At 41.0% G+C, this 25627-nt stretch overlaps 1 protein-coding gene across 13 annotated transcripts in view; it reads left to right on the top strand.

The window, feature by feature from the left end:
* The window catches only part of NEDD4L (NEDD4 like E3 ubiquitin protein ligase), a 656466-nt gene that overhangs the window by 541771 nt on the left and 89068 nt on the right, over positions 1 to 25627 (top strand). For all 13 annotated transcript variants that reach the window (XM_033933707.1, XM_033933724.1, XM_033933698.1 and 10 more), the window contains 2 exons: positions 16383 to 16460; positions 22753 to 22807. In XM_033933707.1, the coding sequence (XP_033789598.1) occupies positions 16383 to 16460; positions 22753 to 22807 (133 nt within the window). The remainder of the gene's footprint in view (positions 1 to 16382; positions 16461 to 22752; positions 22808 to 25627) is intronic.

Below are 25627 nucleotides of genomic sequence, written 5' to 3'. Positions count from 1 at the left end.
CAGCAAATCAAATATGCTTGTATCAGGACTATGGCAATTTCAATCGCAGGGGTGATATTCAGAGCTAAGTTAAAAGTTCTTTTGGGTCTGGGGATTTTTCTTTTCCTTGCCCTTATTTGTTTTATGAGGTGGCCAATGGCTACTAACTTTTCTGGAACTGAATCAATGTTTAATCATGGTCTTGTGCAGTATATTCTGATAATTATTGGTCATAGACATTTTAAATTGCGATTAGTGGTGACTCCTCCAGGCTCAAATTTGAATTGTTCATCAAATTTGATTGAGATAAATTGTCATCCACAGATAGGTGACACAACTATGATCTTTGGGTTACTGAATTGTAGAGCTTTGAAAACCAAGACCGCGTTTCTGAAAGATACTATTATTGTAACACATGCCCAAGTATTGGGTTTAACGAAAACCTGGCTTAGACATGGGGAAGAATATTATATTTTAGATTTTATACCACCTGGATTTAATTATTGTTAGAAGTCTCGTTCATCCAAAAGAAGTGGAAGTTAGCTCTCATTTATAACGCTTTGTTATAGTTAGTGGAATTACCAACACATATGTATAACTACAAGGAGTATTGTTGGCTAAATTTAATTTTAAGATCCCTTTGTATTTGGTCTTAATATAATTGTTCACCAAAATTGTCTTTAGAAGTATGGGATAGGATATACTTTATCGCAAATTTCCCTATCCTTCTCAAGCTTGATAATTATTGGTGACTGTAATGTTCACTTTGATAATGTAGTCAACCCTCAAATACATTGTTTCAATCAATTTCTGATAGATTTGGATATGAAATCATGGATAAATTTTCCTACGCATCAATTAGAACATACCTTGGATCAAGTAATTACAAACCTTGATGAGGATTATAAAATTAGTAATTGCCAAAGTATCAGTATCTCATGGACACATCATAAACTTGTGCTTTTCTCCCTCACAGGGAAGGAGAGAAGTTGGAATACAAGAAGCGCTAAAGAGAGCTTTTTCACTAGGAAACTAAGAGCTCCTTTTATCAAGCCACGCTAGTGGTTTAACGCACGTAATAGCGCGTGTTAAACCGCTAGCCGCTACCGCCTCCTCCTCTTGAGCAGGTGGTAGTTTTTAGCCAGCGCGGGGGTTAGTGTGTGATGAAGTGTCGCGCACGTTAACTCCGCTAGCATGGCTTGATAAAAGGAGCCCTAAGTCAAATAGACCCAAAAGATTTAGATTGCTTAAATTCTAAATTCCCATAGGACTTTTCTCTTTATCTTTGGTAGATCAGGCTCAGGTATGGAAAGCTACTCTTAAAAGAGAAATTGATATCATAGCTCCATTTTGGCAGGTGGATTTGATGCAAGAATGAGGTAATAAGTGGTATCACTTGGGGTTGGTATTACTTAAGCACCAAATTCATCATCTTAAACATGCAGGGTGGAAATCTAAATCAACTGAATTGTATGCACAATTAAAATCTAACGGATTGTATTATAATAGACAACGTAAGAAGGCAAAGCGTGACTATTTTAATCAAATCTTAAATCAATGTGAAAAGAAGCCAAAGGAATTGTTTAGGCTCTATCACTCTGTTGTTAGCCAGGAAAATATCTCGGCAGTGATTGCTTCTTCTGCGAGTGCCCTGGCATCCTTCTTTGGAAAAAGTAAATGATTTGAGAAAATCATTTTCAGAGGATTTATGTGAACCTGGCCCAGTTTTAGACATACAGGATGCCTTATTGCTGTCAAAATTTATTAAATTTGACTCGTGTTCAATAATTCAGTTTACTAAGGTATTAAATAGTATCAAAAGTATCTGTAAATTGCATGATCCAATACCTAATGATTGGTTAACTATGGACAAACCTTGTTTATTGCCATATATGCTACAGATGGTTACTCAGAGTTTGGAACAAGGACTAGTGCCAGCTGCTTGGAAACACGTGTTTATCACAGCAGTGTTAAAATCGAACTAGATCCATCTGTTGTGGAGATTTATCGTCCTATTTCTAATCTTTGTCTTATGACGAAGATAACTGTGTTAGGACAGCTTATGGATTTCATTGAGAAAACTAATGTTCTACATCCTAAACAAGCAGGTTTTAGAACTGGACACAGCACAGAAACTATTGTGTGTAGTTTTATAAGTGATGTTCATGAAGTACTGGATAGTGGTCTCTTTGCATTTTCCTTATTAATGGACCTTACAGCAGCATTTGATCTTGTGGATCATCAGTTGATACTTGGTAGGCTAACTGCATTAAGTTTGGGAGCTGAACTACTTAAATGATTTGAATCAATTTTGAAGGCAAGATCATATTCAGTTATTACTTCTAAAGGATGTTCGGATAAGTTAGGTTTACATTGTGCTGTCCCTGAAGGTTCTGCATTGTCGTCTGCTTTATTCAACTTATTTTTTGGTACCATTACTATTGCTGATAGGTTTGTTAGTGGCCCCCACAATGTATGGTTGGTGGGGTTATATTAGAGGCGCCCTTTCAAACGCCAGGTCCCAGGTTCAGTTCCCTCACTGAACATTCACCAGGAAGTAGAATCAAAAAGGCACAGCCAGAGGTGATTGCATAAAGAATATATTATAGAAATAGGCTTACAGAAAAGCAATATTTATAAGCATTACAATTAAGCATTACAATTAATGAGAGAGCAACGCAGTTTCCCTGCTTTACAGAGTTCAGAGGAAAAGAGAGACATAGAAGCCTGAAGTTCCAGGGAAAGGCAGAGAGAGAGAAAAGGGGGATGGGGTGATGGTCCAAACTTCGTGTTCCATAGATAAAGAGAAGACAGAGAAAGAGAGAGCTCAAGAGATAGAAGAGAGGACCAGAGTGCTAAGAGAAGAGATAGATAGATAGATTTTTGTGTGTTGCAGAGAGGAGGCTTTTATAGCTTGGAATCTTATTCTGAATATAGAAAACTATTGAGCTTCAATAGAAGTTAAATCTCCCCCTCCTTAGTAAACTTGTGCTAGACAGCCGAAGAATAGGCTATGGTCAAATGTAATTTCCAGTATGCCTCTGACAATAGTTTCTGATTAACTTTAGTTATCTGTGCACCTGGGCCCATTGTCCTAAGCACCCTCTTAATCAGACATTAACACATTAACACCTTTTAGCTAATCATGATTCAATCAGGGCTACCTAAAACAGTCTTTTTGGGTTATAAGAAACAGTCTACCTACACTCAGGGTCTAACTACATTCACATGCCAAAGTCAGATTGATATCATTTCCCATAGGCCTTTGCTGACATAAGTTATGCCAATTGAAAATGCTGAATGCTAGCGATAGCTATGCTGACAGAGGAGTGTGGAATTAGGGTCTATTGCTATGTAGATGACAAAAATAGCAAAAATAGATCCAACTTATTTTTCGTTAAATACAATCCTCATATCTTGAGCATATTTCAGGGAAGGGATGTACCCCTTGTACAGAAATTTAAATATCTCGGGATTACTATAGATTCTCAACTTACTTTCTTGGCACAGGTTTTGGATGTAGTACAAAAAGGATTTTATGTCCTAAGATCCTTAAGATCTGTGAGGTATTTGTTTAATAAGGATAGTTTATACACATTGGTCCATGCTTTTCTGATATCTAGACTTGACTACTGTAATATAGTTTTATGTAGGTCTTAACTAAATTTAACATCAGGCGATTACAGACCCTACAGAATACTACTATAAAATTATTAGAGCATAAAAGCAAATATGATCATATAACTCCTCTTTATAAACATTATCACTGGCTTCCAATTGTCTATAGCAGGGGTGCCCACACTTTTTGGGCTTGCGAGCTACTTTTAAAATGACCAAGTCAAAATGATCTACCAACAATAAAATTTAAAAAAACACAAAGCACACTGTACGCAGAGAAAATGTTAATTATCATTTATATTCTGGGGTTTTTTTCAAAGAGATCAAGGCAGATGACTTTATGCAATGTCACTTCAGTAACAACCATAGAAAAATAGACAAATATACCCACTTCCTTTTTACTAAACCGCAATAGCGGTTTTTAGTGCAGGGAGTTGCGCTGAATGCCCTGCGCTGCTCTCGATGCTCATAAGCTCTCTGCGCTAAAAACCGCTATTGCGGTTTAGTAAAAGGGGGCCTTAGTGCAAAATATAGACAGCAGATATAAATTCTCAAAATGGCCACATTTTGATCACTAAATTGAAAATAAAATCATTTTTCCTACCTTTGTTGTCTGGACATTATTCAAATCTTGTTGGTTCCAGGCTCTGGTTGTCTTCTGATAACTTGCTTGCCATGGTCTCCTTCTTTTTTCTTTCTCTGTGCTAACCATCCATCTTCTATCTCTGTCCTCCACTTCCATTTTCCTTCCCTCCCCTGGAAATCTGGCATCTTTCCTTTTTTTCATCTCCATCCACAGATCCACCCTTCTCAACTACCCTTTCATCGAGCATCTCTCCCTCCTTCCCCACCACCCCAGGGTCTACCATCTCTCCCTTTCTTTTCCCAACTACCCTCCTATCCAGTATCTCTTTTCCCCCCTCCACACCATCCCTTGTGTCCAACTTCTCTCCCTTTCTATTCCTTCCCTCCCTAAATCCACCATCTCTCTCCCACTTCTCTGTTTTTAGACCCATTATTTCTTCCCCCCAAAGTCCGGCATGTGCATGTCTCTTTGAATCCCCCTTCCCACCCTCCCTCTCTCCCTCCGTGTATTTCTACACCAGGGCCCCGAAGGCTTGCTACCCACCCTTTGAAGGCCTGCCTGTCCCCCTGAAGGTCTGAACCCCCCCAAAGGCCTGCACATTCCCCCTGAAAGCCTGCACATTCACCCCTGAAGGCCAGCACTACCCAATGAAGGCCTGCCCCTGACCCCCCCTCCCCCGCAAGGCCTGCGTATTCCTCCCTGCCCTCCCACATCCATTTACCTAATTCCTGCAGGGAGCAGCCTGCAGAGAGGATCGCTGGTACTTTAGCAATCCTTGCAGGTTGCCATAGACCTCTGGAGCTGTCTTCCCTCTGCCCCGATCCTGCCTCTGACTCAGAGGAGGGGCGGGACCGCGGCAGAGGGAAGCCAGCTCCTGAGGCCAATGGCAATCTGCAAGAATTGCTAAAGTACCGGGAGGCCAGGGAGAAAGCCGGATGTTGCCCAGTGGCAGCTGCTCACCCAATGGCTACAGCAAGATGTGGATCAACGGGGCCAACCCCAAACTCTCCATGGAGAGCAATGACGGCAAGCTGCCCTGCGCGGACTACATAAACATGTCCCCAGCCAGCGGCTCCATGACCAGCACCCCTCCCGATTGCTACCTAAACCCGCTCCTTCAAGCATGTCCACCGCCAGAAGGACGAGAGCGTGTTACGCCCCTCTGCCGCCTGCTCTGCGCCGAGGACTCCTCTTCCTCCTCCACCAGCAGCGGCAGCCTGGGGGGCATGGAGGGAGGCGTGGACTGAACAAGCTGACTTTTGATTGGCCTGCGTTCTTCAAGAGGTGGGCCAGTCAGGAGGGGGAAAAAAAACAGAAGGGAAGGGAACCCGGCTCTGTGATCGACTGGGGTTGCCTGAGCGATCGACCGGTCGATCGCGATCGACGTATTGGGCACCCCTGGTCTATAGAATTCAGTTTAAAATACTAATGCTTACTCAAAAAGCATTTAATTCCATGGTTCCCGATTACTTAAGTTCTTTGACAATCCCTTATTCTCCAGCACATACATTAAGATCGATGCAAGATAATAGGTTGGTACTTCCAGCGGTAAATAGAACAAAATTGGAATCTACTCGGAATAAGGCCTTCTTTTACTTAGCACCTAGCCCGTGGAATGGCTAGGTGCTAAGTAAAAGACACATTAGGTCCAAGGTGAATACTAATACCTTTAAGATGCTGTTGAAAACCTACTACTTCAGTTAGCATTTGGGGTAGACTCTACCACTCGATCATATTTACTGAGGACTCAGCAGGCATTCCTTAAAATGCACAGTGTAATTTAATATTTGTATATGCCACTGAGCGGCCTGGTGATCCAGGAAATCCACCTGGAAGCACAAGAACGGCAAACTATACCGATTTTTAAGATTTTTCCAGTCAGGGAACCCCTCCTGAATGGCCTGCCTCAACTGCAACCACCTATAACTTTGAGTTTTAACAATACCAAATTTTTGTTGCAGTCGTGAAAACTCAAGCAGCTTTCTGTCTGATACTACATTGTCTAAAGTACATATGCCCACCTTCATCCAGTACTTCCAGATGACCTTAACCTGCCAATTTGAATCTTGGGGTTCAAGCAAGGGACTGACAAGTGGATTTATGAATTGGAATATCTGTTAAATTAGTAATAAATTTTAATGTCTTCCAAGTGTCCATTAAAATTCTATTGTCCTTATACAGCCTAGGCATCTTGATACTCAAAACGTGACACAATCTCAGTGGAGACAGGAGTTGCCATTCCAACCATAACCAGTCTGGAAGATTTTCCATGAGCTCAGGGAGGACCCAATACATACCCTGACAGTGGTATAAATTAATATCTGGATTTTTGAATAAGAAACCAAAAACTGGTCTTCGTGACATTTGGAGCATTGAGATAAAGCATCAGATTACTGCGACTCAATGGCCACGAATTTGGACTTGGAGGATGAGATGTACGGTGTCTGCATCTATGAGACAAACTTGTTTTGTTTTGGGGTTTTTTGTTACATAGAGCAGTTTGGACCCCAGTTCGGTTACAGAAATTAGATAGTTCCAAGTCTAGTAGGTGTTGGCACTGTCATCTCGAAGCTGGGACATTAGATCATTTATTATTTTATTGTCCCTTGATACTTCAATTTTGGAGATCCATTTGGGATCAGGTAAACAAAGTAATGGAAAATCCAGTGGCACTAACATATGACACTGTGCTATTTGGCGCTATGATGAGAGCTAAAAGCCAAATATTATCTCATAATAATAAACTTCTATTTATTATGACAGGGGTTGCCATACAGCTTATTCTAAGGAATTGGAAAAACTGGGATAGACTGAACTATTCCTTTTGATGGGAGTCTCTGTGTCATGTTTTTAAGATGGAACATAATATGGCCATACGTCAGGGATATTATAAGAAGTTTCAGAAGATTTGGGAGCCATTGACAAAACTTTGCAAAGAGTGATTGCTGATTATGCCCTTTGGTTATACACATCCAGGGTGGGTTGGAATGTATTTTTCAGTTCTCAATTTGAGTGTAGTTCTTAGATATGATTATGGAGGGGTGATAATCATTTTGTCATAGATTGTAATTGTATTTAAGTGCTTTTATAGAATTATATGATTGTATTTTTTTTGCACTTCTTTATTCATTTTAAAGCCATAAGTAATTTTTTTTTTTTTAAATATTTGTATATGATGTTTGGTTGTTCTTTGTGTGCTATTCTATTTTTAATGGCATTCCTTTTTTATTTTATTTTATAATTTTGTTTATTAATTGATTGATTTTGATTTCTATCCCGTCCTCCCAGTAGCCCAGAATGGGTTACAAGCCAACATTCACAGTGGAATTTATTTGGACAGTACAATGACTATACAGCAACTTAAGCACAAGTTTAGAAGAACAGAGAATAGAGGACAGATTGGAAAGGAGTATTTAAGGGAACCACATTGGCTAGAACAATGTAATCTCTTGAACACAGGCTTAGCAATTAGAGGTGGAAGAGAGGGAGGGATTGATTGCAGCTGGATTTCTAGTTGAAGAGGAGGGTCTTCACTGCGTTCCAGAAGGTCATCAATGAGTTCTGTAACCATTGAGAACTATGATAAAGATTTGGCGGTATATCAAATTTTAATAAACATTGTGGAATAACCTGATTGGTCAGTTGAGATTGGTTACTGAATATGGAAATTAAAAAAAACAACTTTTAAAAACTACTTTGTTTGTAGAAGCCTTCTTTTAAATTAGGAGATGAGGGTTAAGAGATGAAGTGTATATTATGCTTTTTGAGAAATGTAGAATTGATGGAAAAATGAATAGGAGGGAATGTTATACTGTTTTAATGTATGTTTTAAAGCTTTATCTGTTTTATGATTATGTACAATATATATGTTGGAACCCGCTTAGTTATAGGTGGGCTATAAGCTTTTTAATTAAATAAATCTTACCTGACAGTCCTTCAGCAATATCACTAACAAAAATGTTAAAAAGAACAGGCCCAGGAACCGAATTTTAAGGTACACCACTGCTAACGGCCCATTCCTCAGAGAGATCTCCATTGACAACTACCCTCTGTCGCCTTCCACTTAACTAGTTCCTGACCCAGTCTGCCACTTTGGAGCTCATACCAAGGGCACTCAGTTTATTTATTAGACTCATGTGTGGAACACTGTCAAAGGCTTTGCTAAAATCTAAATAACCACATCTAGTGTTCTCCCTCTTTCAAATTCTCTGGTCACCCAGTCAAAGAAATTGATCAGATGTCTAGTGAATCCATGTTGCCTCAGGTCCTGTAATCCACTGGATTCCAGAAGCGTTACTATTCTCTACTTTAAAAGCCTTTCCATTAATTTATTACCACAGAAGTCAGACTTAACTAGCCTGTAGTTCCCTACTTCTTCCTCCCACTTTTGTTAAGAAGGGACCGCATCTACCCTTCTCCAGTTCTCTGATACCACTCCCGACTCTAGAGAAGCATTGAAAAGGTCAGCGAGCGGAGCTGACAGAACTTCCCTAAGATCCTTCAGTACCTTTGGATGTATACCATCTGGCCGCTTTGCTTTTGTATACCTTTAGTTTAGCTAGCTCCTCAGGAGCACAATCCTCTGAAAATCGATAAGGATCTACAACACCTCCATCCCTATTTGCATTTGTCTTCTGTGGTCATGCTCCCGGCACTTCAGCTGTGAACACAGAATAGAAATATTTGTTAAGCAATTCAGTATTATCTCTATCTGCTTCTACATATTTCTCCCTTTCACCTTTGAGTTTCACAATGCCATTCAGAGCTCGAGAGATGCTGGGCAGGAAGGTGTGAGTGCATTTTTTCTTCTTTATCATTGATTGCCTTAATTATACCACCTACACCTCTTGAATCCCTGGTTAAGCCTGAAGTGATGACTTTTAAAATGCATTTTGGATAGCCATGGAGAAGCTGTATATGGTTTGTTCTTCCTTTATTGCTACATCTGTTTCTTCTGCAAACAAGCTTCAAAAAATGGAAATTAAAGTTAACTATCAGTCTTCTGGGAATGATAATTTGGAAACTTAAGTGGCTGACTTAAAATCTAAATAAATAACAGTGAAGTATACAGAAAACAATAGGCACAGATGATATTCACTAGGCAAGCTTTATTGTTTCTTGCTTCATACACATGTAAAAAATGCTTCAATGACACAACACAAATTGTATTTTGCCCTTAGGAGTCAAATGTAATTTTAAAAAAAATTGTTTGAAAAATACTGTATCGATAGCACTAAAACAGATATAAATATTACATTACAAATTACCCTCCCCCCTTTTCTAAACTGCGATAGCGTTTATTAGCGCAGGGAGCCACGTTAAATGCTCCATGCTGCTCCCGACACTTGTAGGAACTGTGAGTGTCAGGAGCAGCACGGAACATTCAGCGCGGCTCCCTGCACTAAGAACCGCTATCGCGGTTTAGTAAAAGGGGAGGTAAATCACAATAAACAAATCATGCATAGTAAAAAATAAAAACTGGAAAAAGCAGTCAGGAGCAGCGTGGGCCATTCAGCACGGCTCATCGTGCTACAAACTGCTAGCGCAGTTTAATAGAATAGGCCCTGAGGCTCTCTTTTACTAAGGTGCGCTAACCGATTAGCGCGTGCTAAACGCTAACGCGTGCATATTAGTCTATGGACGTGTTAGCATTTAGCCGTGCAATAATTCAGTTAGTGCGCTAATCAGTTAGCGCACCTTAGTAAAAGAGGGGGGAAAGGCTGTAAGCACTCGTATATATTTTTGGTTATAGTTTTTCTTTGAAATATAAATGGGATTTCTGTCATGATAGGGCAACAAGCTCAGTTTAGTCCATCATTACCCTACCCTAAGGACCTGCCGTTACAAAAGATATCTAAATAGAACTCTTGCCTTCCAAGCAGGTCATCACAATAACTGGCTGGCCCACATCATCTCACGCACTTCATCCTACTTAAACTTCAGGAAACTACTAAAAACTAATCTTTTCACCCGATTCATACCCTAAGACCCTATGCCCACCCTGGCCCCTTCTATCTCTCTATGTCCTTTACGCAGATTGTCTTGACCTTCTTCCCTGTACCATTTCTTTGCCATAATTGTACCCATCTTTCTTTCTGTTTGTACCATTTTTTCTCTCTGTTGTACCATTTTTTCTCTCTGTTGTACCATTTTTTCTCTGCCACCTATTTTTCTCTGATTGTAACATTCTACTATTTTCGCTGATTGTCCAACCCTTCTTCGTAGTAAACCGCCTCGAACTACTATGGCTTTGGCGGTATATAAGAAATAAAATTATTATTATTATTATTATCATTAGTTTTTATTATTTTCTTCGTAAGCATGTCAATCTTAGAAACTATTAAACTCAGTAATACAGTATGTATTAAAATGTCAGGTAATGTGTACATTATTTAAAAAATTAGCCTCATTAAAAAATAGTGGAGCCTGTGGTAATTCATGTGTGCATGTGCATTAACCCACATTCAATGTTGGCAAAATCACTGCACTTTAATGAGCTGGACCCTATGGACCTCTTTTAAGAAGCTGTGCTAATGAGTGCCATGTGGCAAATGCACCAAAGCCCTTTAAATCCCTGCGGGCTTCAGCACCTTTACTGCACTGGCCTGCGCTAATTTGTTTGATAAGAGACCTTATGTGTTGTGGGCCATGGAGTGATAGTGTTTTTCCTCGACACACAATGCGGTCCTTTTATTAAGGTGCGCTAAATGCTAAGGCAACCGTAGAATATAACGGGCGCTTTAGCATTTAGCACGCCTTAATAAAAGGACCCCATTGTGTGTCGAGGAAAAAGTAAAATCATAGGTCCCCTTTTTCAAAACCACGGTAGCAATTCCCCCATGGTAAATGCTCCAAAGACTATCCAGTTCCTATGGGCTTTGGAGCATTTGCCACGTGAGAAGAACTTCTCCGGCTTTGTAAAAGGAGCCCTTAGTAATTATATTTACGGTATATTTGTTTTGTAGAGCTAAAATCTAGAGTAGATACTGTTGATCAGTGGATAACATCATTTAGAATGAAAATTAATAGGCAAAAAAATTATCTTATTGGCTTCTCCAAGCCATCCCTGGATTGATTGTAACTTTTATGTGGCCATCAATTTGCATCATTTTGAATCTTCAACAAAGACTCTAGGAGTTTTGGTGGATAGCAAATTTTCTGTGGAGTTACAGATAAATAGTGTGGTTAGAAGTGTTTTCTTAATTTTGAAAGTGTTCAATCTAATCTAATCTTTATCCAGATTAGATTACTGTCACTATGTTTTTGTAGGTTGTTCCATCATCTCCTTGCTCTCTCTGCACTTCCCCTTTCCTCTCCATTCATATCGCATCATCTCCTCCCTCTCTCTGCACTTCCCCTTTCCTCTCCATTCATATCGCATCATCTCCTCCTTCTCTCTGCCCTTTCCCTTTCCTCTAAATCACTGTTCTTCAACCGCCGGACCGTGGACCGATGCTGGTCCGCAGGAAATTTCTGCCGGTCCACAGAGGGCCGTCAAGATTGCTGATGCTGCTGCTAAACCCGACAGGAAATCTTCTTTCCAACGTCAATTCTGACGTTGGAGAGGACGTTCTGGGCCAGCCAATCACTGCCTGGCTGGCCCAGAACGTCCTCTCTGATATCAGAATTGACATCAGAAAGAAGATTTCCTGTCGGGTTTAGCAGCAGGGCGGTAAGAGCAGGGGAAGGGAAGGAGGGAGGCTTTTTTTTTTTTTTGCCTGCCAAGGAGGGAAGGAGGTAGTCAGGCAAGCAGGCTGGCTTTGGCCAGGGAGGGAGGGAGAGAGGTAGACAGGCTGGCTTCAGGGGTGGGGGGTGGGACAAAGTGTGGAAGGCAGTGAGAGGGACATAGGAAGGAGGCACTGGGGGCAATAAAGACAGGAATGGGCACTAAGGACATGGGAAGGAGGCACTGGGGGCACTAAGGACATGGGAAGGAGGCGCTGGGGGCACTAAAGACATGGGAAGGAGGCACTGGGGGCACTAAAGGCATGGTAAGGAGACACTGGAGGCACTAAAGACATAGGAAGGGGCAATAAGGACTTGGAAAAGAAGCAATGGGAGCCCTAAAGACATGGGAAGGAAAGAGGGAGGGAATAGAAAGGGACAATTGTTGGGCCTGAGTGCAGAAAGAAAGAAATGAAAGGATACACAGACAGAAAAAAACGCAACCAGAGACTCATGAAATCACCAGACAGCAAAGGTAGGAAAAATGATTTTATTTTCAATTTAGTGATCAAAACGTATCAGTTTTGAGAATTTGTATCTGCTGTCTATATTTTGCAATATAATTGTCTATTTTTTTATAGTTACTGAGGTGACCGAGCTCGCGGAGATGGGGCGGAAACAGGGGTTTTTAAATTTTAGTCCTAGTAGTTGCCGGTCCACAAAATAATTCTTTTAAAGGTTGAAAAACACTGCTCTAAATCCATGTCGCATCATCTCCTCCCTCTCTCTGCCCTTCCCTTTCCTCTCCATTCATATCACATCATTTCCTCCCACTCTCTCTGTCCTTCCCCTTTCCTCCCCATTCATGTCGCATCATCTCCTTCCACTCTCTCTGCCCTTCCCCTTTCCTCCCCATTCATGTCGCATCATCTCCTTCCACTCTCTCTGCCCTTCCCCTTTCCTCCCCATCCATGTCGCACCATCTCCTCCCACTCTCTCTGCCCTTCCCTTTCCTCCCCATCCATGTCACATCATCTCTTCCCTCTCTCTGCACTTCCCCTTTCCTCTCCATTCATATCGCATCATCTCCTCCCTCTCTGTCCTTCTCCTTTCCTCCCCTTTTATGTCGCATCATTTCCTCCCACTCTCTCTGCCCTTCCCCTTTCCTCCCCATCCATGTCGCATCATCTCCTCCCACTCTCTCTGCCCTTCCCCCCCACCCCCTGTAGGGATCCAGCACTTTTTGTTTCCAGCGCTGCAGTCCTGCACTCTTCAGGCACTTGAATGAAGTAAACACATTGCCTTCAGCAGCCCCAGAAGCTTTCCCTGTGCTACAGCTTCCTGTCCCCGTGGTTTTAAGAGAGGTTTGGACAATTTCCTGGAGGGAAAGTCCTTAGTCTATTATTGAGACAGACATGGGTGAAGCCACCACTTGGAATGTAGCTACTATTTGGGTTATTGCCAGGAGCTGGATTGGCCACCGTGAAGACAGGTCTGACCCAATAAGGCTATTCTTATGCTCTTATGTAATATTCCCTCAGAATACTAAAATATTACAAATGGACCTAATTTCAAGATGATTATAGTATTCAAACGAACAATAGCCCCAGAATCCTTCTGAGCAAATATATGAAATTTATCTTCAGTCAGGACTATTTTAAGGGTAGAGAGAGAGACCTGTTTTTGGCAAGTAGTCTGAGCCTTCTGTCATTATTACAAGCTCTGTATATTGCTTGTGGATTTTTTCCAGTCATCAGTCTCATTTTCTCTAATGCTGGCTGGCTTTAGCCATATGTTGTTGTCCATTCCAGCCGCCTTTAAAATTTGGAACACTGGGAATAGGCTGCTAATGTCTATATGGATGGATTAGTAGTGCATGGAGCCACTATGCCTGCCAGTACTAGCCGTGATTGTAGTCATTTGAAAAATCTTAGTAATCCAGCACTGCGGTCTCATTCTCAGCTTCCCCCACAGTATAATTGTTCCTGATTATAGTGGGTCTGAAATAGTATGTTTTGTTTACCAAAAGGTGCTGTGTTGGTGCCGATTGCATTACTATGAAGAAACTTCTAATTTTAGTACAGCTGTACCACCACCCTGTCACCCCCAACAAATCTTAAAATTGCCTAATTATTAGTCCTCTGTTTGTATCGGTTAGCCTTGTGCTAATTTACAATTAATAGTTACAAGCCTTCATAGTCCAACTGGTAGTTACTTTTAGCAGCCTTTTTTATGCCTTGCAAAGAAATTGAAGAACTTAGTTGCAAAACCTCGTAAATGCAAAAAGTTGTTTTTCAGATGAAAGAACAGATGTATATATATTTTTTGTTTTCAAGAGATTTCCCTGTTGCCTGATGGGCAGAGTCAGGAATGAACTTTACTCCCTCTTGCCTCATTAGTGCCTAAGTCGGAATTGCACCAAAAACCCCATAGGGGTAGTCTCATGAAACTATCACTAGGGATCAAGCTGCCAAATGGTACAGGTACAAGATTCTTCATCCAAAATTCTAAAAACGGACATTTTTTTATTTTTTGTAATATTGTTATACTAGTATTTTAGCCCGTTACATTAACGGGTGCTAGAATATATGTCTTTATTTCTCTCTCTCTCTTTCCCTCCCGCTGTCTTTCTTTCTTTCTGTCTGTCTCTCTCCCTGGCCCCATTTGTCTGTCTGTCTTTCTGTGTCTCTCCCTGCCCCTGTGTCTTTCTTCTTTTCTTTCTGTCTCCCTTCCTCCCACTGTCTGTCTTTCTTTCTATCTGTCTCTCCCTGCCTCCTATGCAGCAGCACTTCTCTCCCCCCACTTCCCTGTGCAGCAGCCACAGCAGTATTCCCTCCCCCTCCATTTCCTTGTGCAGCAGCCACAGCAGCAGCATTCCCTCCCCCTCCATTTCCCTCCCCCCACACCACTTCCCTGTGCAGCAGCGTTTCTCCTACCACTCCTTTCTCTTCCCGCGGTCTGGCTGGCTCCCTTACTGCCCCCCTCCCTTCCCTTCCCGCGGTCCCGACAAACCTGCCGATTCCAGCAGGATGTGCAGCACTCTACACACGCTGCTTCGGGGCCTTCTACCGCCCTGATTTACTCTGGCACGTCCACGGTGGGGGCTTTGAACAAAAAAATGAACTTTGTCCCGCTGCGAGACAGAGAGATGCGTGGTAAGCGTGCATGCGCACTCTGCCGACCACGGAACTACAGATCAGGCAACACGGCGTTAAGAGTGCGCATGCACGCTTAGCGTTTTATTATTATAGAGTATTAATTTGTACAAAAATAACCCTTACTTTTAGCATAAAAAGTGAAACTTGGCCCCAAAGTCACTTTTAAAGACATCACTCTATGCTGATCGTAATTCAATTTTTTTCATCTTACCTCACACTGGTGTACCTCTGAGGTGTTGCTGGTGGCCGCAGCGATTCGTGTTTGCTACCTGCTGTGGCCCCACATGCTTCTCTGTCATGTCAGCAAGGCAGGAGGTGGCAGAGCGAAGCCTACAGGGCTGCAGCAGTCGACGAATATGAATCTCTACAGCCACTGGTGCACCATTCCAAAAATTCTAAAATCCAAATTGTCTCTGGTCCCAAGGATCATGAGCTGTACCTTGAGACTGCCATTAATGAATTTCAGCTTCATTTTGAACCTGGGTGTTGTCAGGGCAAGAGCAAGCAGGGATCACGCCTGCTCCCACCCCCACTAGCCTGCAGGTCAACATTTGGAACACGCTGAAAAAACGGTCAGGAACGGTGGGTCAGGCTAGCAATTTGTGTGTGGGGGGTTGCAAGCCTCTGAACATCAACCTCCTTAAGAAACTCCCTGGGAGCATCAGGCTGTGCGTTAACAGCTAATACTCCTGCAGAAAAAAAGATATCACCTGCTCAAAGTTGTTACTGTCTGGTGAAGTCAAAGGCAAGCTGTAGTATTAATTTTGTATAATAGTGAGCTGCTTTGTATGTATTTGCATGTTTGAGATATCATTACTTAAAGCTACTGTTACCAGATTTTACATCAGTAAAATACGGACCCCTACACTCGCCCCCCCACCCCACCCCGCAGGTCCGCCCAATTCCACCCATCCCTGCCCCGTTATACCCCAGTTCCACTCACAGCCCAGCCCCCGCTGCCTGTTTGTCAGGCAGGAAGGCACCAGTGCATGAGCTGATGTCCCCTCCTGATGCAATTTCTTTTCAAAACCTGGACAAAATGCCAGGTTTTGAACATGTCTGGGGAAATCTAAACATCTGGTAACCCTACTTAAAGCATGTTTGTTTTTTAGCCCTGTGCAGGTTAAGGGCTAACAATGCATGATTTTTGTAATTTAACATGCATTCTTTGACCAAAAATATGCATTATACCGTTAACACACAATAGTAGCTAGGCCCTAATTTTCCAGCAAATAAATTGCTCCTAATTCTATATAATGCTAAAAATTATATGTGCAAATTTGAGCGTGATTTTTTTTTAAAGCAATATGTTGTATTTAGAATTATGTAACTATATTTTTACCCACGAGTGCTTTTTCTTCTTGTTTGTGTTTTAGGAAGATCCTCGTCTGAAATTTCCAGTGCACTTGAGAACAAAAGCCTCCTTAAATCCTAACGACTTGGGCCCTCTTCCTGTAAGCATCAGCATTATATTTTTATATGCTATATACTACATTATTCTGACATGTCTGCTAGGACCAGATACAGTTTTTATCTTAACTTCATGGTGGTCCATAAATATTCTTCATGCTAACAAAGTTATTATCCATTCTCTCGTCTCCTCCCCCTTACAAAGTGTTCCTCTCAATTTTTCTCACAGAACTATATATCTTCTCTAAAGTATATTTAAAATTCAATTGTGCCATGTTTTTCATGCCATGACAACTGTATAACACCTTTTTAAGTCACCGTATTGGCTCCCCATCTAGTTTCATATACAATTCAGATTTCTCCTGGTCAAGCACAAAATGTCTTCACTATGTGTATTTATCATTTCTTGTTGTACAATCAATACACAATAGATGGTCCCAGCTCAGATGAGCTTATAATCTAATTCAGTGGTCTCAAACTCGCAGCCCGGGGGCCACATATGGCCCACCAGGTACTATTTTGAGGCCCACGGTATGTTTATCATAATCACAAAAGTAAAATAGAACAGTTTTTGATCATATGTCTCTAGCTATAAATTACAATATTACTATTAAGACTTGGCTAAAAGGAAAGATTTATAAACTATAAAGAGTTTTACCTCATTCAAAATTGTCATTTCTTTAAGACATTAACTATTTTTTCTGAGGCCCTCCAAGTACCTACAAATCCAAAATGTGGCCCAATAAAGGGTTTGAGTTTGAGACCAATGATCTAATTGGACAGACAGGCCATATAGGGGTTGGGGAGTTTCTGCAAGGATAGACATAGGTAATTTTATTGTGAATGGGAGTTAGGAGTTGAAGGCAGCATTGAAAAAGTGGGCTTTTAGCTTGGATTTAAATACTGCCAGAGATGGCGCCTGATGTAATGATTCAAGCAGTTTGTTCCATGCATTTGGCCTTTGTTCATCAGACATGCAGCTTTTTATTTGTGATCTTCCCCTCCATTGTCAGCTTCCAGTTCCATTTTTTCCACCATGCTGCAATGTGTATCTGGATAGCCTTTAAGAGGAAGGGTAATGGTGATGAGGATCCACAAACAAGTGAAATAGATTCAAAAGCATATCACCATTTCATTACCTTTCAGAGTGCTTCGAGCTCTTTCTCACCTTTCCCACCTTTTAATTGTTTTTAAATTTTAAAATCTTGTCTTTTCCCAGTTTTAACTTTATTGACTTCAGCAATGTTTGCTGTTTGTCAATACATTTTCTTAAACTAATTTGTTTTCAGATTCATCTTTATTTAATATGGGTCTCCAAAGACCTGTGGAAGCAGGGAAGGGAACACCATGGGAATATTCAGCTAACTTAGGAATTTGCACGCATTCGCTCCTCCTAAACTTACTTGCTCCACTTCATCATTGACGCTGAAACCGTGGATTGAAGACAAAGTTTTATTTTATTTTTCTTTCCAGCTTATGATTTATCTTTAATCTAATCTATTGTTTTGCCTTTTGTCTTTGTTTTGTTCTATTTCTATCATTTAAATTTCTCCAGAATTCTACTGTTCAACGGCTCCCCCTTCTGCTTCTATTCCTTTCTCTCCTCTCTTCTACCTTCCAAAGTATTTAGATCAATGCTGTCTTGTTAAAATGTTTATTTTATTTTATTTTTATTTTTCCTCTAACTCTACTTTTCACTTCTCTATTACCCTCCAGGTACTTTAGTTAGATTGTGAGCCTTCGGGACAGTAAGGGAATTTTTCAAGTACCTTTCTTATTTCTAATCTTAATGTATATTTTCTGTAAACCGCTTAGAACCTAACGGATGTAGCGGTATATAAGAAATAAATTACATTACATTACATTACATTACATTACATCACATCCCCACCATGCTTTACCTGACTAAAATCAAAAGTTACACTCAACTCTTACAGTGGTAGTGTGCAGATAGTGAGGGCTTGACATGTTTAATGGTAACTGCTAACAGAGGAATAGAGAGTTAGATGTAATTATTTATAAAATAGCAGACAGAGAAGTTGACTTTCTCTGAGATGGCTGAAAGGCCTATGTGGCAAGCCTGGTTTGTTTGTTTTTTTTAGAATGGTATTCACCTTTAATTGCTATTCAGTTATTTTCCCAAATCACATTATTTGACTTGGAACCCAATAAAGTATATGTTTGAGAAGAACCGAGGCATAGCCAACGTGAGATATATGTTGCAGGGCAACATGATATTGTCCCCTGGAAAAGACTTGGTACCTGAGTTCATGGTGACCCAGATAAGCTAACAATTTTTTGTAAAGGGCTGATGGCCTGTGTTGAGATGGACCAATAAGGTACCCAAAGAATAGGGGGGGATTGCAGAGATAGAGTTAACCTAGGCCAGGGGTAGGCAATTCTAGTCCTCGAGAGCCAGAGCCAGGTCAGATTTTCAGGATATCCGCAATGAATATGTATGAGATGGATTTGTATGCACTGCCTCCTTGAGATGCAAATCTATCTCATGCATATTTATTGTGGATATCCTGAAAACCTGACCTGACTCCGGCTCTCGAGCACCGGAATTGCCTACCCCTGACCTAGGCCAATGAGAAAGGGCCAGGTGTGGGAGGGCCTTGTATATCCTAACATAGCTATTTGAATGGAAAGTCCCCAATATTTCATGTTGTTGTGTTCTAAGGCAAGCTGATGATGTAGTCTTTCTGTGGGGGGTGGGGGCACACATCAGGCTGTATCCTCCTCCTCTGCCATCCTAGATCTGTCTACTCATTTGAACCATATGGCTATACTCCAGCTGAAATCAACAATTGGGCCTATGGCAAAGAAAAGGACATGGCCCAAAGTGTATCGTATGCCACCTCCTCTTGCCATGCAATAGGGGCAGGGAGGAGAAAGGGAAATAGAGGCAAGCGACTAGCATTTGCACCTGCATAGAGTTCTGCATAGTAAGTGCAGGATTCTGTGCAGGCGGAAAATTGAGCACAAATTATGCTGTGTAGTTAGGCAGAATTTCCCCTGAAGTAACTTATAGGTCAAATGCTGGACATATAGCTTGGTTAGGGGTGGGACTTTGCTTTAAGTCTTTTGCAGTCCCATTCTTACAAATATTAACACTCACCATGCAAACCACATGAATCAGATGGACGCTGCATACATATTGCACTTATACATTTCTATAGATGAAAAGTCATTTAAGGACAGCAATCATTTTGGACTAGCTAAATTAGATAATTCTAAATGAAATATTTGTTGGCCTTGTAAAGTAGGAATTGGAACTTTAGAAAAGTGTTTTTCAACCTTTTTACACCCGTGGACCGGCAGAAATAAAAGAATTATTTTGTGGACCGGCAAACTACTAAGATTGAAAGTTAAAAAACACATTTCTGCCCCGTCTCCACGATCTCGGTCCCCGCAAACCATCTGATCCCATCTGCACAAGCCTCAGTTATGATTTTATATCGAACGTATTTTATTAAAGTATGAAAAGAAACAATATTCTGTACAATTGTCATTTTATAAATACAAATATACAGAGCAAGGTCCAACAAAACCCCTGTCTTCCCTCCCCTTCACATATATCCCCTCTACTATCAAGAAAACTGAACAAGCCAAATTATTACAGAATGCTACACAGAAATATCATGCTAACAGAATACTGCAGAAGCTAAAGAAGCACTGCCTGGGCTTTGCAGTCCCCAGTTATGTCTCTAGCAGGATATATATATTTCAAATCTGATATATTCTAATGACAAAATATAAATAAAATGATTTTTTTCTACCTTTTGTTGTCTCTGGTTTCTGCTTTTATCTTCTTTTCACTCTTTTCCTTCCAGCGTCTGCCCTGTCTCTTCAATCCAGCATCTGCCCATTCCATCCACTGTCTGCCCCTTCCAGAAACTGTCTGTCTCCCCCTGCCATCTCTCCTGTAGACCCCCCTTTGGTCTGGCATTCATCATCTTCCATCTATTCCCTCATGGTCTGGCATCTTTCTCCTTTCATCTCTCTTTCCCTCCCCCATGTGGTTTTTAGCAACTCTCTCTTCTCATTTCCTCCGCTCAGATCTGATATCTCTGTCTCCTTCCCCGTTCTCTGGCATCTCTCTCTCCTCTCTCTCTTCCCTTTCCTTCTCTGGTCTTCCTTCTTTATTTTCTGCCTCCGTCTAAATTAAATTCTTTCTTACTATGCAGTCCTCAGTTTCCCTCTTTTCACTGTGTCTACCCACAACATGCACCCCTTTCCTTCACCCCTCCACTATCTCACTAACTCTATCTTCTTCCCTCATCCAGCATAAGTCCTTTTTCTTTATCCCTCCTTCCATCCAGTATGTGTTCTCTTTCTCCACTTCCATTCAGCATTTGCTCTCCCTTCTCCCCACTTCCATCATCACTCCCTTCTCTCTCTTTCCCCCCACTTCCATCATCTGCCCCCTTCTCTCAATCTCTCCATCCACCACAGGCTCATCTCTCTCACCTTTCTTTCCGATTTTGGCAACAAGATTGGCAATGCCTCCCCTCCCCCCCTGCGATGACACTCAAGATCGGCAACGGGCCTCCTTCTCCCTCCGGCATCAACAGCACTTCAGATCGTCAATGCGGTGCTCAGTCCAAAGCTTCCCTCTGACTCGAACTCTCTGAGCGGAAACAGGAAGCTGAGTCAGAGGGAAGCTTTCGGCTGAGCACCGCGTTGACCATCTGAAGTGCTGTTGATGCCGAGGGGAGAAGGAGTCCCGTTGCCGAACTTGAGTGCCAGGGGGCCCGTTGCCGATCTTGAATTGGGTCACAGGGGGGGGGGGCGCCGATGCTGCTCATCGCCGTTGCAGCCCAGATGCTGCTGATGGCCCCAATCCGATCTTGCTGGCCCTGTGCTGACCGGCAGGAATTTTCTGCGGACCAGCACTTGAAGAACAGTGCTTTAGAACATATGTTATTTAACTGCCTATATGTTGCGTCATATTGGAATAAGTTATGGTCAACTGTGTCGGATTTACTATCAATAACAGAACCACTAACTTAATGGGATAATTGTTTTAGGTGAATATGGTCTAAAATCTACATTACATATATATAATAAACAGTTAAATAAGAATTTAATAGTGATTGCAATAGTGGAAAGACTCCTCTAAATTGGATTATAATATATGGTGGAACATGATCTGTTTATATAGTAAATATGAGAAAATATATGCAATTAAGTGTGGCAATACGAAGAAATTTAAAATAATTTGGAACAGTGGCAAGTCAAAACTGCGCAAGACAAATGCGCGCAGTCAAATATGCATGGACATTTGAGCACAACATAATGAAGTGCAATACAATTGTGCGCAACTACAATTACACGCACGATAACTGAGCGCAACACAATTACACACAAAGTAATCACGCGCAGGATAAATGAGCGCGAGACAATAAAATGAGAGACATTCACGCGCATGGGCAAGACAATCGTGCATGGCAAGACCAGAAGGGAAGGGGGAGAGGGATGAAGCAGGTTAGCTTGGGGTCAGAGGAAGGAACACGGGGGGCATAGGAAGGAGGCGCTGGGGGCACTAAACACATAGGAAGGAGACACTGGGAGCATAGGAAGGAGGCACTAGCGGCAAAGGACCTCGATATAAATAAGTAAATGGAAACACAATACTGAATATAGACCTGCGTGCATTTGTCCGCATGTATTTGTCTTGCGCGATAAGAGACCTGTGCACATTTGACTTGCACATTATTGTCTAGCACGATAATAGCCTGTGCGCATGTGTCCGCGTGCATTTCTCTTGCGTGCTATTCACTTGCGCGATATAGACCTGCGTGCATGTATCCTGCACTTCATTATCGGCACGTATTTGACTGCGCGCATTTGTCTTGCGCACATATGACTATGAACCTTTGGAACTGCTTAATGAATATGAAGGAGTAACGTAATGTTTGTTTTCATTATATTAGGACAACCCTGATGGTTGGTTAGTTTATTTTATATTTATTTATTTTTTTTATCATTTTATATTTCAATTATGACAAATTTAAAATTTAATAAAAAATTTTTTGGGTGAAAAAAAAGACAGCAAGCTCCTCATCACCTTTCTCAAGGTTCATTTCACCTTACAACTGCAACCTCATGGACCTTCCCAAGGTTTGGTGGGTAGATGGTAGGTCATCTTTGAGACGGTGTCCACCAGTGGCTTTTTCCTTGATTTTCTACAGAAGGGACATAAGTACCATTTGAATTGCCTTTCACCTCAGTGTTTCAATGTGGAAAAAGTACCAGTTGAAATGATTTTTTTTTCTTAGCCCTTTTGTAATAAATTGTGACATTGGCTATATTTTCTCTTTTGTTTGCCAGCCTGGTTGGGAGGAAAGAATACATTTGGACGGGCGGACATTCTACATAGACCACAGTAAGTAAGCACCAAATTTATATGTAAAGGTACGGCTACAGGAATGAGGAATAAGAATTTTTAAGCAAAAGTATGATTTTACTTCTTATTTAGGATGCCAAGTGTTATGTGAAGACATTGCTACCAGAGCTTTAGTTCCCTCTTACGGTATTGTACAATCACTAGCAGTTTGCTCATCTAGTTTTTCCTTGTATTAATATTTGATCTTGTGAAGCATTAACATTTTTCCTGTGGCGTTTTTGTGGATCATTTGTGAACACATAACTGACTTGCACTGAAAGATATAAAGCATATGCTAGTTAAAAATAAGACTGGATCTGAATGATGTAAAACCACAAGGCCGCTTTTAAATGAACAGAGGGGAAAGAAGTAGGATCTTGAAGGGCAGTCTAGTTTTGATTCTGGGCCATGCTAATTTGGGTCTTGGGGTGAAATGACAGTTCTGATCTTATTTTCTGCCTGTAGCATGTTGAAATGCACAAAACACATTAATACATATCCTATTCCATTGCTAAAATCACATGGCATTTGTTTTCAGGTTTGCATTGTTCCTTACCCAAGTGTGTAATATGATATGTTTGACTGGTATTTTTTTTTTTTTTTTGGGGGGGGGTTCCTTTAAAAGAAAAATGAACTAATTGAACTCTTTTTATGTATTGATTGCAAGATATTGCTCAGGGAGGACGTGCTGTAAAACTTAAAATTTAGGGCACTTTCCCACTCATGCTGGAAAAGAAACACATTGAGTTTCCAAGTTTATTATATAATTTGATTAATCGCCTATTCCAAGTTCTAGGCGATGTACAATTGCTAAAATAGCCAAATATGGGTAACAAATCACACAGACATAAATCTAGGCAAATTAAAATGACAAATACAAACATTCCTATACAAAGTTTAAATCAATTAAATTAAGTAACTAATACATACGATATCAAAATAAAAGGGAAAATTATTAAGGGATTACAATCAGTGTTTAATTCAATATATTTAAGGTAAAAACATTAGGAGGGGAAACAAATATAGTTTATAATAACAAAAGCATTATGATTTAATCACTAAAAGCAGCTTTAAAGAGAAAACTCTTAAGTTTGGTCTTAAATTTGTCCAAATTCTTTTCCTCTCTTATATATAATGGGAGGTCATTCCAGGACTGAGGAGCGGTTATAGAAAAAATAGTGTGACGCCTCATATTAATAACTTTTAATGAGGGGATGGCCAGTAAGTGTTGGTCTTGTGAGCTAGAATTGCTCCAGAGGCTTTGTTCCTTGTAGCAGTAGTACTGCCAAGAAGTGTGGTTTTGTTTTTTGTTTTTTTAAATTAGTCAAGTGTAACAGTTACAAAGTATTATCATGATCCTATTTCTTTTGTTGCCCTCTTACGGATAAGATGAGATCAGTATTTAAGTATATCTAATCTCCCCCCTCCCCTCCTTGGAGTTTCTTTAGTACAGTAAAACCTTGGTTTGCGAGCATAATTCGTTCCGAAACCATGCTTGTAATCCAAAATACTCGCATATCAAAGTGAATGTCCCCATAAGAAATAATGGAAACTTAGACGATTTGTTCCACAGCCCAAAAACTTTAATACAAAATACTGTATGTGCTCATATTGCAAGACCTTGCTTGTTTAGAGCAGTCACTACACTCCTGCAGCGTCAGAGCGAGAAGAACCATCGGCTCAATTGTGATGATGTGATGTGTGTATACTATATGTACTTGTATTTTTTTTTTTTATAAATTTTCACATCATTTAACAAGCATACCGTCTTGTACAGAAAGTGTACTTGTATTGCAAGACATTGCTTGTTTATCAAGTTAAAATTTAATAAAATGTTTTGCTTGTCTTGCAAAATACTTGCAAACCAAGTTATTTGCAATCCAAGGTTTTACTGTAAATATGAATCTTGGTGTGGTAACAGGCACCTATGCTTCATAGATAGATAAATATAAATACATCAGGGATGCATAATTCTCATCTTTGAGGTCCACAAGTAGGCTAAGTCTTCGGTAGAGAGTAGCCAAAACTGAATCTGACCAAAATCTGTCACTAGATTTTAGCTGAAGCTGAATCTGGCTATTAAGGCCTCACACAACTCAGCCCTGCATATAATGAGCCCTCTGCTTCCCTCCTCAAATGTACAGAATGAGCCTCTCTCTCTCGGAAGAAGGAATGAGCTTCCCCTGCCAGCTATCCCCTGGTAGTCTGGTGGTAGTCGGGGCAGGAACAATCCTCAGTTGCTCCTGCCTATGTCCAGTCGGCTGCCAAATTGGCTGTCATGATCTCCAGTGACAGTCTTGTGAGACTGCAAATGGAGGCCACGGCAATCATTTTGAGATTAGAGCCAGCACAGGCAGAAGTGACTGGGAATTGATCCTGCCCTAATTCCCTACTAGACTAGATTACCAGGGGATGGAGGTAGGTCCAATGGGGAGGCTCATTCTGTGTACAGGGGAGGGAGGGATAGCAAGGGGACCCAGTATAAAGTTTTGGTTCCAGGCCAAACATGTATTTTGGGCCACTTTCAGCACCAAAACAAAATTTGCTCGGCCACTATTATAGTCTTCAGGTTAAGCTAAATATGGAAATTCAGCTGCTAAATCAGTTCATTCAACTACGTTATAAATATTCATAGCAAAAGGTTAGAAAGTGAAACCCAGACTATGGCTTTAAAAAGTAGCGATTCTGAAATCTTGAAAGTTATCAGAGGTGTAAGGATAATTCTTGAGGACCGCAGTAGCCTTATTTTCAGGATGCTGTCACTACCCAGACTAGAAAAATTCACTACAAGGAGGCAGGATGCTGCTGACTTGGTGCTAC

Source organism: Geotrypetes seraphini, chromosome 1 (assembly GCF_902459505.1).
Source record: "Geotrypetes seraphini chromosome 1, aGeoSer1.1, whole genome shotgun sequence".
Classification (NCBI taxonomy): Eukaryota; Metazoa; Chordata; class Amphibia; order Gymnophiona; family Dermophiidae; genus Geotrypetes; species Geotrypetes seraphini.
Note: the sequence above shows the minus strand (reverse complement) of the source record. Positions and strands in the feature narration are given on the sequence as shown.